Source organism: Homalodisca vitripennis, unplaced genomic scaffold, assembly GCF_021130785.1.
Source record: "Homalodisca vitripennis isolate AUS2020 unplaced genomic scaffold, UT_GWSS_2.1 ScUCBcl_10073;HRSCAF=18787, whole genome shotgun sequence".
Taxonomy (NCBI): Eukaryota; Metazoa; Arthropoda; class Insecta; order Hemiptera; family Cicadellidae; genus Homalodisca; species Homalodisca vitripennis.
Genome location: NW_025786195.1, coordinates 1 through 15,223, shown reverse-complemented (window position 1 = coordinate 15,223; position 15,223 = coordinate 1). Strand labels below are relative to the sequence as shown.

At 37.9% G+C, this 15,223-nt stretch overlaps 5 protein-coding genes and 1 pseudogene across 5 annotated transcripts; 3 read left to right on the top strand and 3 right to left on the bottom strand.

The window, feature by feature from the left end:
* The first annotated feature begins 707 nt into the window (after positions 1-707).
* On the top strand, positions 708-1,155 carry LOC124374783 (annotated as a pseudogene).
* A 2,616-nt stretch (positions 1,156-3,771) lies between these two features.
* LOC124374784 (histone H2A) lies at positions 3,772-4,400 on the bottom strand. Its single transcript, XM_046832934.1, has one exon. It carries the CDS (start codon positions 4,345-4,347, stop codon positions 3,973-3,975), a length of 375 nt encoding a protein of 124 aa, XP_046688890.1. The 5' UTR covers positions 4,348-4,400; the 3' UTR covers positions 3,772-3,972.
* Positions 4,401-4,511: 111 nt separating this feature from the next.
* LOC124374785 (histone H2B) lies at positions 4,512-4,995 on the top strand. Its single transcript, XM_046832935.1, has one exon. It carries the CDS (start codon positions 4,552-4,554, stop codon positions 4,921-4,923), a length of 372 nt encoding a protein of 123 aa, XP_046688891.1. The 5' UTR covers positions 4,512-4,551; the 3' UTR covers positions 4,924-4,995.
* A 2,774-nt stretch (positions 4,996-7,769) lies between these two features.
* Positions 7,770-8,233, bottom strand: LOC124374786 (histone H2A). The gene has a single exon (XM_046832936.1). It carries the CDS (start codon positions 8,178-8,180, stop codon positions 7,806-7,808), a length of 375 nt encoding a protein of 124 aa, XP_046688892.1. The 5' UTR covers positions 8,181-8,233; the 3' UTR covers positions 7,770-7,805.
* Positions 8,234-8,344: 111 nt separating this feature from the next.
* LOC124374787 (histone H2B) lies at positions 8,345-8,828 on the top strand. The gene has a single exon (XM_046832937.1). It carries the CDS (start codon positions 8,385-8,387, stop codon positions 8,754-8,756), a length of 372 nt encoding a protein of 123 aa, XP_046688893.1. The 5' UTR covers positions 8,345-8,384; the 3' UTR covers positions 8,757-8,828.
* Positions 8,829-13,939: 5,111 nt separating this feature from the next.
* LOC124374782 (histone H4) lies at positions 13,940-14,367 on the bottom strand. The gene has a single exon (XM_046832933.1). The coding sequence runs from the start codon at positions 14,310-14,312 to the stop codon at positions 14,001-14,003; it is 312 nt and encodes a 103-aa protein (XP_046688889.1). The 5' UTR covers positions 14,313-14,367; the 3' UTR covers positions 13,940-14,000.
* Between the last annotated feature and the right edge of the window lie 856 nt (positions 14,368-15,223).

The window sequence follows — 15,223 nt, the reverse complement described above, 5'->3', positions numbered from 1 at the left end:
TTTCTTGCTGTAGTTAGATCACTAATGATGTATGCTTGCACAGCTTGGTGGTCAAACTGCAGCCGCTCGAACCGAAAAGCCCTGGAAAAAACCATCCAATCCAAGGCTCTCCGCTCCATCACCCGTCAACCCTGGTTCGTCCGTAACGAAACAATAAGGAACTCGTTACAGATTCCAACCCTAGACATCTTTCGCGAGGGACAACTACGGAGAAATTCTTCGCGGCAGTTGCAGCTTCGGAAACATCCCCACATCGCAGCCATCGCAGAGCCGTACGCCGGCCCAGACGACTACAGGCGACGACCAGCTACAATACTGGACGACCCTCCGTAAAAAAAAAAAAAAAAAAAAAATCTCATCCCAAGGATGAAGCCGCGATCCCACTCCTGGGACGTAATAGCAAAATATACTAACCAAAATTTTTTTGTTTCAGAAAACGACCTGACCTAAATAGGCTAAGATAACAGTTATGTTTCAGAGCTTCCTCTACAGTCAGTGGACCTAGGGTCCAGGTGCTGTACGGCCACGACAGGACGTGGCAGCAGAGTGGTTTAGTGGGTAAAAATCCCACATAACTGGGACGCCAGTACCTTTTGAAGGTTCCCTCTGCTTAACAAAAAAAAAAAAAAAAAAAAAAAAAAAAAAAAAAAAAAAAAAAAAAAAAAAAAATTTTGGCCTATACTCCCGGTACAAACCAGCGACTCAGGATGCCACCGAAAGCGAGCGGAAGAAAAGCCGTCAAGAAGGCCGGCAAGGCCCAGAAGAACATCACCAAGGGCGACAAGAAGAAGAAGCGCAGGAGGAAGGAGAGTTATGCCATCTACATCTACAAGGTGCTGAAAACAGGTCCACCCCGACACCGGCGTCTCCAGCAAGGCCATGTCCATCATGAACAGCTTCGTGAACGACATATTCGAGCGCATAGCCGCCGAAGCTTCCCGCCTGGCCCACTACAACAAGCGGTCGACCATCACGTCGCGGGAGATCCAGACCGCCGTCAGGCTCCTGTTGCCCGGCGAGTTGGCCAAGCACGCCGTGAGCGAGGGTACCAAGGCCGTGACCAAGTACACCAGCTCCAAGTAAGCCGGCCGGCAGGCCAGCGCCCCGCAACGAGCGAGCCCGCTCCGCACAAACGGCCTTTCTAAAGGCCACCAATAACTCTTTCGTTTTCGCTTATTTTACCGCTTATTGTTGTAAAACCGATGTAAACCTGGTTGTTTCAAGTCGCTCTCGACTATATTTTCTATCGAAAATACCAAATTTATGACTTTGTGCTCGTCATAAATATTTTATTCCAGGAATTTTTTTTTTTTATTTTTTCAATTCCTTTTTTCTTTTTAAACATAGTCCGATTTCACTGTAAAATTGTATAATTTTCTGTTTATTTATTTTTCAAACAAACACTGAGTTTACAATAAAAAAAAAAAAAAAAAAAAAAAAAATACGTCAATTGCAATTCGATCGAAAACCATAGTTTCTGTCATGTTTTATACACATGACTTCTAATATTAACCAAGAACCGTTGAACTCTGTGATTAAACATAACTTGTAATTTTCGCTTATTTTACCGCTTTTTCTTGTGTAAACATTGGAATTCTGTTATTATGTTGGCTAAAACAAACAACTCTCGACTTGTTTTATATTGAAATTACCTATTTAAGTTATTTTTAAATACAATCTTTAAACTTTAAACATTAAATTTACAAATACGGTAATCGCCCAATTGATCTGATCGTTCGTTATTATTCATAGTATTCGTAATGTTTTATATACACTTCAATACAAGAGCCGAAAGTTACTCTTGAAAATTTATATTTTATCGAAATACCACTAGTTGTAAGTACAGGTCGATTTAGATTACAACAAGATATACGTTAAATACAGTTTTTTTAGTTTTAAAACACATTAAAACAGGTGAAATCGTGTGATAAAGTCATCTAGTGTACAGTGCGCATGTGCGTGGAGATAGAATATATAGAGTGAACTGTTAACACACGCTTATATAGGTAGGAGGTGGCTTGACTTGATTGGTCGGTCTCTATTCGACCAATCAGAGTGTACGTATCCGTTAACATTGATAATTTTCCCGGTTTCTAGTTACTACGGTGAAATAGAGTTGTCAACGACGGTTTACTTACAATTGTCGATACCTAGACAGGTTGTAAATTTGAAAATAAAAAGGAATAACGTAGAAAATACATATAAAACAGACAGGTGAGTGGATATACTGCAGATCCGAGTCCTGTAGCTGTAGCGCCAGAGTGTTGTCTGTTAACAAGTGTAAATCTGCTCGGTCTAGCGAACCTGATTGCGATTGCTTGATTCATACCACTGTAATGTGATCCAAGTCAGTGTATTTTAAGTTTAAAATGGGTATTTTCCAGTGTGTCCCCGCATTCTCTATTTTAATTTATATAAGTTAGATTATATAAGTTTATTAGATTAAGTTTACGAGTTTATTAATTTCCGTACGAAAAAAAAAAAAAACACACACACACAAATTAGTAATGAAAACACGTTTTAAAACAATATAGCCTACTATTCTGAATTTAACAAAATTTTCAGAACGGGTTAGATCACGCGATGCTTGCCCGCTGCGCAGCGCTTCGCGCTGCTTGCTCTTTTAGAAAAAAAATTTACTCGAGCTTGCAAACTCCAAGCCCAGATCAAGCGGCGCGCGTTTATCACTGATATTTAATCCACGTTTTTATCCGTTTACAACTAATTACGTTAAATTTAATTAGCGTGGATAACAGCAAATTTACATATTTACTTCGTTACAATCACCGAATGTTCGCTGATTATTCTATTTTTCAAATTTACTAAACGACCTTTAAAATTATTGAACTATACACGTATAAAGTATATTTATAACTGAATAAGTGATTTTTATTTGTTGCAATTGCAAATCACTATGACTACAAACTAAATGTAAACTGTTAACATATTCCAGTGAATATCGCAATATGTGGGGTTGACAGTGCTTGTAATTAACAAAATTTATCTATCAAATTACTATTCTATGCGACATTTGGAATTTATATCACACTTTGAATATAAAATAATAATTATTGTAAACTGAATCATTGTTGTGTTCTGCTATAATATATAAACAATACTACACTGTTAACTGAACTGTTAACATAGTTCCAGTGAAAATCGCGCGGTCGGAGGTTTGTGAGAAGTTCGTAATACAGGTAAAGAATAGAAAATCAATCTGCTCTTTATAATAATACCGAAAGAACAATAGCAAACAGTTGTAATTTGTAAACACAGTGAATTCGCTGTAGTAAGTAGGATTAATATATAAATATAAATGATATTTGCAAATAAAATTGATGATAATGTAAACGATTACTGTAACAAAAAATAAAGAGCTTGTAATAAATCAATGTACAAGTGGTTGGTTTTCTAGCCACAGATATTCGGTAAAACGACTAAATTAGAGAGAGAAAAGGTTTAGATTTCGTGTTTAAAACTAATTTAAAATGAAAAAGACGGTGAATTTAAGTTAAGATTGTATGATAGACAATAAAGAGAAGTGATATTTTATTTTATACAGTTAATTAGAGTGAAAACAACTATTTAAAGTGTACAGTTAAATGTGTTAATTATTATTAATATAAATAAATATATATATTTTGAAGACCAGTAATTAGTTATAAATAGATATAAATTTACGCACACTGTTTAGTATTTGAATAAACCGTTATTATTCGATAACATCAATTGGTGGCAAAAAGTGTTATATATTCGTGTACATTATTAAACTTATGTAATTTGTGATGGTAATAATGACAGTTTTACTAATAATTATTATAGTAATTACTAGATACATGTCGGAAATATACGACAAGAGTGAGAAATAGGATTATTAAAGTCGTAAACTGTGAAAACGAGTGATATTGTGGTGGCCTTTAAAAAGGCCGTTTGTGGAGCCGGGCGGCTTTGTGTCGCGCGTTGGCGGGCGACTTAGGCCTTCTTCTCGGTCTTCTTGGGCAGGAGCACGGCCTGGATGTTGGGCAGTACACCTCCCTGGGCGATGGTGACACCGGACAGGAGCTTGTTCAGCTCTTCGTCATTCCTGATGGCCAGCTGAAGGTGACGGGGAATGATCCTGGTCTTCTTGTTGTCACGGGCCGCGTTACCGGCCAACTCGAGAACCTCGGCGGCGAGATACTCCATGACGGCGGCCAGGTAGACCGGAGCTCCGGCACCCACTCGCTCGGCGTAGTTGCCCTTGCGGAGCAGACGGTGGATCCTGCCGACCGGGAACTGTAGACCGGCCCTGGACGAGCGGGACTTTGCCTTTCCCTTCACTTTACCGCCTTTGCCTCGTCCTGACATGTTGCGCTGTACTCGGTTGCGGGGATACAGATGGAAGCCTTGGCCTGAAATTCGGGGTTACCTCGAATCCGGGCGTCGCGCGAGCGCGGCCAATCGCGTTCGAGCTGCCACCCTATTGGTCGCGCTCGCGCGACGCCAGATATCCAGCTTAGAGCCTTTTTTAGAATTTTGGCCTATACTCCCGGTACAAACCAGCGACTCAGGATGCCACCGAAAGCGAGCGGAAAAGCCGTCAAGAAGGCCGGCAAGGCCCAGAAGAACATCACCAAGGGCGACAAGAAGAAGAAGCGCAGGAGGAAGGAGAGTTATGCCATCTACATCTACAAGGTGCTGAAACAGGTCCACCCCGACACCGGCGTCTCCAGCAAGGCCATGTCCATCATGAACAGCTTCGTGAACGACATATTCGAGCGCATAGCCGCCGAAGCTTCCCGCCTGGCCCACTACAACAAGCGGTCGACCATCACGTCGCGGGAGATCCAGACCGCCGTCAGGCTCCTGTTGCCCGGCGAGTTGGCCAAGCACGCCGTGAGCGAGGGTACCAAGGCCGTGACCAAGTACACCAGCTCCAAGTAAGCCGGCCGGCAGGCCAGCGCCCCGCAACGAGCGAGCCCGCTCCGCACAAACGGCCTTTCTAAAGGCCACCAATAACTCTTTCGTTTTCGCTTATTTTACCGCTTATTGTTGTAAAACCGATGTAAACCTGGTTGTTTCAAGTCGCTCTCGACTATATTTTCTATCGAAAATACCAAATTTATGACTTTGTGCTCGTCATAAATATTTTATTCCAGGAATTTTTTTTTTTTATTTTTTCAATTCCTTTTTTCTTTTTAAACATAGTCCGATTTCACTGTAAAATTGTATAATTTTCTGTTTATTTATTTTTCAAACAAACACTGAGTTTACAATAAAAAAAAAAAAAAAAAAAAAAATACGTCAATTGCAATTCGATCGAAAACCATAGTTTCTGTCATGTTTTATACACATGACTTCTAATATTAACCAAGAACCGTTGAACTCTGATTAAACATAACTTGTAATTTTCGCTTATTTTACCGCTTTTTCTTGTGTAAACATTGGAATTCTGTTATTATGTTGGCTAAAACAAACAACTCTCGACTTGTTTTATATTGAAATTACCTATTTAAGTTATTTTTAAATACAATCTTTAAACTTTAAACATTAAATTTACAAATACGGTAATCGCCCAATTGATCTGATCGTTCGTTATTATTCATAGTATTCGTAATGTTTTATATACACTTCAATACAAGAGCCGAAAGTTACTCTTGAAAATTTATATTTTATCGAAATACCACTAGTTGTAAGTACAGGTCGATTTAGATTACAACAAGATATACGTTAAATACAGTTTTTTAGTTTTAAAACACATTAAAACAGGTGAAATCGTGTGATAAAGTCATCTAGTGTACAGTGCGCATGTGCGTGGAGATAGAATATATAGAGTGAACTGTTAACACACGCTTATATAGGTAGGAGGTGGCTTGACTTGATTGGTCGGTCTCTATTCGACCAATCAGAGTGTACGTATCCGTTAACATTGATAATTTTCCCGGTTTCTAGTTACTACGGTGAAATAGAGTTGTCAACGACGGTTTACTTACAATTGTCGATACCTGGACAGGTTGTAAATTTGAAAATAAAAAGGAATAACGTAGAAAATACATATAAAACAGACAGGTGAGTGGATATACTGCAGATCCGAGTCCTGTAGCTGTAGCGCCAGAGTGTTGTCTGTTAACAAGTGTAAATCTGCTCGGTCTAGCGAACCTGATTGCGATTGCTTGATTCATACCACTGTAATGTGATCCAAGTCAGTGTATTTTAAGTTTAAAATGGGTATTTTCCAGTGTGTCCCCGCATTCTCTATTTTAATTTATATAAGTTAGATTATATAAGTTTATTAGATTAAGTTTACGAGTTTATTAATTTCCGTACGAAAAAAAAAAAAAACACACACACACAAATTAGTAATGAAACACGTTTAAAACAATATAGCCTACTATTCTGAATTTAACAAAATTTTCAGAACGGGTTAGATCACGCGATGCTTGCCCGCTGCGCAGCGCTTCGCGCTGCTTGCTCTTTTAGAAAAAAAATTTACTCGAGCTTGCAAACTCCAAGCCCAGATCAAGCGGCGCGCGTTTATCACTGATATTTAATCCACGTTTTTATCCGTTTACAACTAATTACGTTAAATTTAATTAGCGTGGATAACAGCAAATTTACATATTTACTTCGTTACAATCACCGAATGTTCGCTGATTATTCTATTTTTCAAATTTACTAAACGACCTTTAAAATTATTGAACTATACACGTATAAAGTATATTTATAACTGAATAAGTGATTTTTATTTGTTGCAATTGCAAATCACTATGACTACAAACTAAATGTAAACTGTTAACATATTCCAGTGAATATCGCAATATGTGGGGTTGACAGTGCTTGTAATTAACAAAATTTATCTATCAAATTACTATTCTATGCGACATTTGGAATTTATATCACACTTTGAATATAAAATAATTATTGTAAACTGAATCATTGTTGTGTTCTGCTATAATATATAAACAATACTACACTGTTAACTGAACTGTTAACATAGTTCCAGTGAAAATCGCGCGGTCGGAGGTTTGTGAGAAGTTCGTAATACAGGTAAAGAATAGAAAATCAATCTGCTCTTTATAATAATACCGAAAGAACAATAGCAAACAGTTGTAATTTGTAAACACAGTGAATTCGCTGTAGTAAGTAGGATTAATATATAAATATAAATGATATTTGCAAATAAAATTGATGATAATGTAAACGATTACTGTAACAAAAAATAAAGAGCTTGTAATAAATCAATGTACAAGTGGTTGGTTTTCTAGCCACAGATATTCGGTAAAACGACTAAATTAGAGAGAGAAAAGGTTTAGATTTCGTGTTTAAAACTAATTTAAAATGAAAAAGACGGTGAATTTAAGTTAAGATTGTATGATAGACAATAAAGAGAAGTGATATTTTATTTTATACAGTTAATTAGAGTGAAAACAACTATTTAAAGTGTACAGTTAAATGTGTTAATTATTATTAATATAAATAAATATATATATTTTGAAGACCAGTAATTAGTTATAAATAGATATAAATTTACGCACACTGTTTAGTATTTGAATAAACCGTTATTATTCGATAACATCAATTGGTGGCAAAAAGTGTTATATATTCGTGTACATTATTAAACTTATGTAATTTGTGATGGTAATAATGACAGTTTTACTAATAATTATTATAGTAATTACTAGATACATGTCGGAAATATACGACAAGAGTGAGAAATAGGATTATTAAAGTCGTAAACTGTGAAAACGAGTGATATTGTGGTGGCCTTTAAAAAGGCCGTTTGTGGAGCCGGGCGGGCGGCTTTGTGTCGCGCGTTGGCGGGCGACTTAGGCCTTCTTCTCGGTCTTCTTGGGCAGGAGCACGGCCTGGATGTTGGGCAGTACACCTCCCTGGGCGATGGTGACACCGGACAGGAGCTTGTTCAGCTCTTCGTCATTCCTGATGGCCAGCTGAAGGTGACGGGGAATGATCCTGGTCTTCTTGTTGTCACGGGCCGCGTTACCGGCCAACTCGAGAACCTCGGCGGCGAGATACTCCATGACGGCGGCCAGGTAGACCGGAGCTCCGGCACCCACTCGCTCGGCGTAGTTGCCCTTGCGGAGCAGACGGTGGATCCTGCCGACCGGGAACTGTAGACCGGCCCTGGACGAGCGGGACTTTGCCTTTCCCTTCACTTTACCGCCTTTGCCTCGTCCTGACATGTTGCGCTGTACTCGGTTGCGGGGATACAGATGGAAGCCTTGGCCTGAAATTCGGGGTTACCTCGAATCCGGGCGTCGCGCGAGCGCGGCCAATCGCGTTCGAGCTGCCACCCTATTGGTCGCGCTCGCGCGACGCCAGATATCCAGCTTAGAGCCTTTTTTAGAATTTTGGCCTATACTCCCGGTACAAACCAGCGACTCAGGATGCCACCGAAAGCGAGCGGAAAAGCCGTCAAGAAGGCCGGCAAGGCCCAGAAGAACATCACCAAGGGCGACAAGAAGAAGAAGCGCAGGAGGAAGGAGAGTTATGCCATCTACATCTACAAGGTGCTGAAACAGGTCCACCCCGACACCGGCGTCTCCAGCAAGGCCATGTCCATCATGAACAGCTTCGTGAACGACATATTCGAGCGCATAGCCGCCGAAGCTTCCCGCCTGGCCCACTACAACAAGCGGTCGACCATCACGTCGCGGGAGATCCAGACCGCCGTCAGGCTCCTGTTGCCCGGCGAGTTGGCCAAGCACGCCGTGAGCGAGGGTACCAAGGCCGTGACCAAGTACACCAGCTCCAAGTAAGCCGGCCGGCAGGCCAGCGCCCCGCAACGAGCGAGCCCGCTCCGCACAAACGGCCTTTCTAAAGGCCACCAATAACTCTTTCGTTTTCGCTTATTTTACCGCTTATTGTTGTAAAACCGATGTAAACCTGGTTGTTTCAAGTCGCTCTCGACTATATTTTCTATCGAAAATACCAAATTTATGACTTTGTGCTCGTCATAAATATTTTATTCCAGGAATTTTTTTTTTTTATTTTTTCAATTCCTTTTTTCTTTTTAAACATAGTCCGATTTCACTGTAAAATTGTATAATTTTCTGTTTATTTATTTATTTTTCAAACAAACACTGAGTTTACAATAAAAAAAAAAAAAAAAAAAAAAATACGTCAATTGCAATTCGATCGAAAACCATAGTTTCTGTCATGTTTTTATACACATGACTTCTAATATTAACCAAGAACCGTTGAACTCTGATTAAACATAACTTGTAATTTTCGCTTATTTTACCGCTTTTTCTTGTGTAAACATTGGAATTCTGTTATTATGTTGGCTAAAACAAACAACTCTCGACTTGTTTTATATTGAAATTACCTATTTAAGTTATTTTTAAATACAATCTTTAAACTTTAAACATTAAATTTACAAATACGGTAATCGCCCAATTGATCTGATCGTTCGTTATTATTCATAGTATTCGTAATGTTTTATATACACTTCAATACAAGAGCCGAAAGTTACTCTTGAAAATTTATATTTTATCGAAATACCACTAGTTGTAAGTACAGGTCGATTTAGATTACAACAAGATATACGTTAAATACAGTTTTTTAGTTTTAAAACACATTAAAACAGGTGAAATCGTGTGATAAAGTCATCTAGTGTACAGTGCGCATGTGCGTGGAGATAGAATATATAGAGTGAACTGTTAACACACGCTTATATAGGTAGGAGGTGGCTTGACTTGATTGGTCGGTCTCTATTCGACCAATCAGAGTGTACGTATCCGTTAACATTGATAATTTTCCCGGTTTCTAGTTACTACGGTGAAATAGAGTTGTCAACGACGGTTTACTTACAATTGTCGATACCTAGACAGGTTGTAAATTTGAAAATAAAAAGGAATAACGTAGAAAATACATATAAAACAGACAGGTGAGTGGATATACTGCAGATCCGAGTCCTGTAGCTGTAGCGCCAGAGTGTTGTCTGTTAACAAGTGTAAATCTGCTCGGTCTAGCGAACCTGATTGCGATTGCTTGATTCATACCACTGTAATGTGATCCAAGTCAGTGTATTTTAAGTTTAAAATGGGTATTTTCCAGTGTGTCCCCGCATTCTCTATTTTAATTTATATAAGTTAGATTATATAAGTTTATTAGATTAAGTTTACGAGTTTATTAATTTCCGTACGAAAAAAAAAAAAAACACACACACACAAATTAGTAATGAAACACGTTTAAAACAATATAGCCTACTATTCTGAATTTAACAAAATTTTCAGAACGGGTTAGATCACGCGATGCTTGCCCGCTGCGCAGCGCTTCGCGCTGCTTGCTCTTTTAGAAAAAAAATTTACTCGAGCTTGCAAACTCCAAGCCCAGATCAAGCGGCGCGCGTTTATCACTGATATTTAATCCACGTTTTTATCCGTTTACAACTAATTACGTTAAATTTAATTAGCGTGGATAACAGCAAATTTACATATTTACTTCGTTACAATCACCGAATGTTCGCTGATTATTCTATTTTTCAAATTTACTAAACGACCTTTAAAATTATTGAACTATACACGTATAAAGTATATTTATAACTGAATAAGTGATTTTTATTTGTTGCAATTGCAAATCACTATGACTACAAACTAAATGTAAACTGTTAACATATTCCAGTGAATATCGCAATATGTGGGGTTGACAGTGCTTGTAATTAACAAAATTTATCTATCAAATTACTATTCTATGCGACATTTGGAATTTATATCACACTTTTGAATATAAAATAATTATTGTAAACTGAATCATTGTTTGTGTTCTGCTATAATATATAAACAATACTACACTGTTAACTGAACTGTTAACATAGTTCCAGTGAAAATCGCGCGGTCGGAGGTTTGTGAGAAGTTCGTAATACAGGTAAAGAATAGAAAATCAATCTGCTCTTTATAATAATACCGAAAGAACAATAGCAAACAGTTGTAATTTGTAAACACAGTGAATTCGCTGTAGTAAGTAGGATTAATATATAAATATAAATGATATTTGCAAATAAAATTGATGATAATGTAAACGATTACTGTAACAAAAAATAAAGAGCTTGTAATAAATCAATGTACAAGTGGTTGGTTTTCTAGCCACAGATATTCGGTAAAACGACTAAATTAGAGAGAGAAAAGGTTTAGATTTCGTGTTTAAAACTAATTTAAAATGAAAAAGACGGTGAATTTAAGTTAAGATTGTATGATAGACAATAAAGAGAAGTGATATTTTATTTTATACAGTTAATTAGAGTGAAAACAACTATTTAAAGTGTACAGTTAAATGTGTTAATTATTATTAATATAAATAAATATATATATTTTGAAGACCAGTAATTAGTTATAAATAGATATAAATTTACGCACACTGTTTAGTATTTGAATAAACCGTTATTATTCGATAACATCAATTGGTGGCAAAAAGTGTTATATATTCGTGTTGCGATACGCCTAGTTTTTATAACGCTTAGCTGTGCATGATATCACAACATGCCGTAATGATAAACGCGTGAGTTACGATTATTGTCTATAAAGAATTTTTTTTTTCTAGATAGGAGTGAAATTAAATATTATTTTCATTATCAAGATTAAAATGTTATCAACGACTGTAACGATCTAGCTTGATTGAATGCCGTCAGAGAATTGATTAGTGCACTAATCTATTTACTTACATCGATATACAAGTGGTATAACTAAACAATATTCGTCGTAAAAAAAAAAAAGCGTAAACAAAAACTAGTGATGATTTAGGTAAATAAACTTCAGTTTTACTTGATGGCATCACGACCGAAGGTATATGCTCGACCGTTGAACTAAACAATAAGAATATAGTAGACTAATAATAATAGCTAATCAACTCAGCCAATTTCATAAAAATTGTAGAATTTGTTGATATATATAAGTATTTCTAGTATTTCGGTAAATAAGTGAGAAAAAAAAAAACGCGTCAATATTGAAGATATTCGTTGTTGAATACTGTTGAAGCGTAACATCTATGTACAGTGCGAAAGTTATAATTGTATTCAGTTTCAACCAGTGCTCGGTACGATGTATATACGCTGGGCGTGAATCCTATTGAACATCGTTTATTGTAATTATTATTTAAAACCACTACATTAATTCGGGAAAACAGTATGTTTTTCTCTTATACGTTTATTCTTATTACGAATTAAATTATTCACGTTGCAATTTCGTTTCAATTACTTTAAATTTCAAACAATACGGAAATATTTGTATGTACTGAATGAACATACTTTTCCAACTATGTTTCAGATTGAATCTAAATAGTATAATAAAAAAAAATAATAATAAATAAAATTAATATTAAAAGTGTTTACACTGAATAAAACAATGTGGATTGGCTTGAGATACGATACTTGTACATGTGGCAGTTACGTCACTTGATAATGTTAAAATAATTTATTGTCTCTATTTGAATAGAACATTACAAGAAGGGCAGTATAGAGTAATCGGAGTAACTATTCATTGCTAATACCGGGCGATATCCATAGAGGTCACAATAGCAGTACTAGCTGTAAATCACCAAAACATTGATTAACACATATTATGATAATACGAAACTATAAACATAATGTATAGATCGGATTTAGAAAACATACTCGGTTATGAATATACTCGATTTCGTCTGTAGTACGATTGTCAACACGTTTATTTTATTTACTCTAAACGATTTCATTGGTTAATCACTACGTTCCAAAATTATTAAAATAATTGGCCGGAATGTGTACTGAATATATCGGTATTAGTCTGTATTTTCAAATAATTCTTCAACTCATTATCAATACTCGACGTGAATTAAGTAAATAAGTGTCATTTCGAACAAGGATCGTCCGATTAAAACGGTTAATTCATTGTCAATTGAAACGCGGGAAATCCTCTCAACTCTGGTTGGTCACTTTTAACCGACCAATCAAGTCAAGCCACCTCCTACCTATATAAGCGTGTGTTAACAGTTCACCGTATATATTCTATCTCCACGCACATGCGCAAAAGGGAAATCGACAAGAATCGACCAATAGGAATACAGAATACACAAAACGATAGGATTTATCGGGGAAAATTTACTTTTACTTTTACCGACGAGAAATATACATAAATTAAGGTATTATTTTACGGATAAATAGGAAATCGATCGTTGTGTTTGAAAGAAAAATCGCAGTGATAAAGGGCAAGCATCGCGTGATCTGAGCTTTGAATAGGCAAAAATAGGGTGTTTAAGTGACTTGTCATAATGAAATTTAATAGAGATATTATTTAAAATACATAAATAATACAAATTTAATAGAGATAAAAATACACGGCCAAAATGAAACTTGAAGAAGAAATAAAGTGATTTATTTATTTTTTAGTGATAAACGCGAGCCGCTTGATCTGGGCTTGGAGTTTGCAAGCTCGAGTAAATTTTTTTTCTAAAAGAGCAAGCAGCGCGAAGCGCTGCGCAGCGGGCAAGCGTCGCGTGATCTGAGCTTTGAATAGCCAAGCTAGGGTCTGAAGTGACTAGTCATAATGAAATTTAATAGAGATGTTATTTATATACGAATTAGGAGTAACAATGAATAATCTTGTAAGTTGTATTTATTGATAATGGAATTGTCGAAAGTCGTCAGATACGAGTGATTTTGACTTGGTTAAATTACATACCTTTTGAAATGATCTGGCCTTAAAAAGTGAAATAAACAAAAGATTTTTAATAAAAACTAAAATTTAAGAAACTTTTTATTAGGAACAGAAGAGTAAGAGAAAAAAACAAATTGAAAACCTAGTATGATAAGTTTAAATGTTGTGAGAAAAAAAAAATTTTTTTTTTATATATTATATGTATTAATGAAATTGTTATTATTGTCACTTGTAATACTTGGAATAAAATCGAGAAAAAACAGCGGTATCCGTTGTCTAAGCCGAAGAGAAACGTAAAAACGATAGAGTTTATGGTGGCCTTTAAAAAGGCCTTTTGTGGGGCGATGTTGCGCGCGGAACAGGCGGCAGCTCAGCTTAACCTCCGAAACCGTACAGTGTGCGGCCCTGGCGTTTGAGCGCGTACACGACGTCCATGGCGGTGACCGTCTTCCTCTTGGCGTGCTCGGTGTATGTGACCGCGTCACGGATCACGTTCTCCAGAAACACCTTGAGCACTCCGCGGGTCTCCTCGTAGATGAGGCCCGAGATACGCTTGACACCGCCGCGGCGAGCCAGACGACGGATTGCGGGCTTGGTGATGCCCTGGATGTTGTCACGGAGCACCTTCCTGTGACGCTTGGCGCCTCCCTTTCCCAGCCCCTTACCACCTTTGCCTCGACCGGTCATGTTGCTGTTGCAGTGGCGTTAGTCAAACAGATGATAAAATCGCCCGTTGTCGGTAGTTTTGTCAACTCTGGCCGCTCTGTGATTGGCCGGTAGCGCGGCGACCAATCACAGTCGTTCTCAGCTCGTGCCGGCCCGTATATAGTCAATATTTTCCGAAAGGGGAAAACATATCTCATTTAGCGAGACAAGCTTACGCTATGGCACGTACCAAGCAGACCGCTCGTAAGTCCACCGGAGGCAAGGCGCCCAGGAAGCAGTTGGCCACCAAGGCAGCCCGTAAGAGCGCGCCGGCCACAGGAGGCGTGAAGAAGCCTCACCGTTACAGGCCCGGCACCGTCGCCCTGCGTGAGATCAGGCGTTACCCAGAAGAGCACCGAAACTGCTGATCCGCAAGTTGCCGTTCCAGCGTCTCGTCCGCGAGATCGCCCAGGACTTTAAGACCGACCTGCGTTTCCAGAGCTCCGCCGTAATGGCACTGCAGGAGGCCAGCGAGGCATACCTGGTCGGACTCTTCGAAGACACCAACTTGTGCGCCATCCACGCCAAGCGAGTCACCATCATGCCCAAGGACATCCAGCTGGCGCGCCGCATCCGCGGAGAACGAGCCTAAGTGACACACAAGCGTGCGCTGCCGGTGGCTACGACAAACGGCCTTTCTAAAGGCCACCAATAACTCGTTCGTTTTCGCTTATTTTACCGCTTATAGTTGTAAAACCGATGTAAACCTGGTTGTTTCCAAGTCGCTCTCGACTACATTTTCTATATAAAATACCCAATTTATGACTTTGTGCTTGTCATAAATATTTTATTCCAGGAATTTTTCAATTCCTTTTTACTTTTTAAACATAGTCCGATTTCACTGAAAAATTTTTATAATTTTCTTTTTATTTATTTATTTTATTTTTATTTTT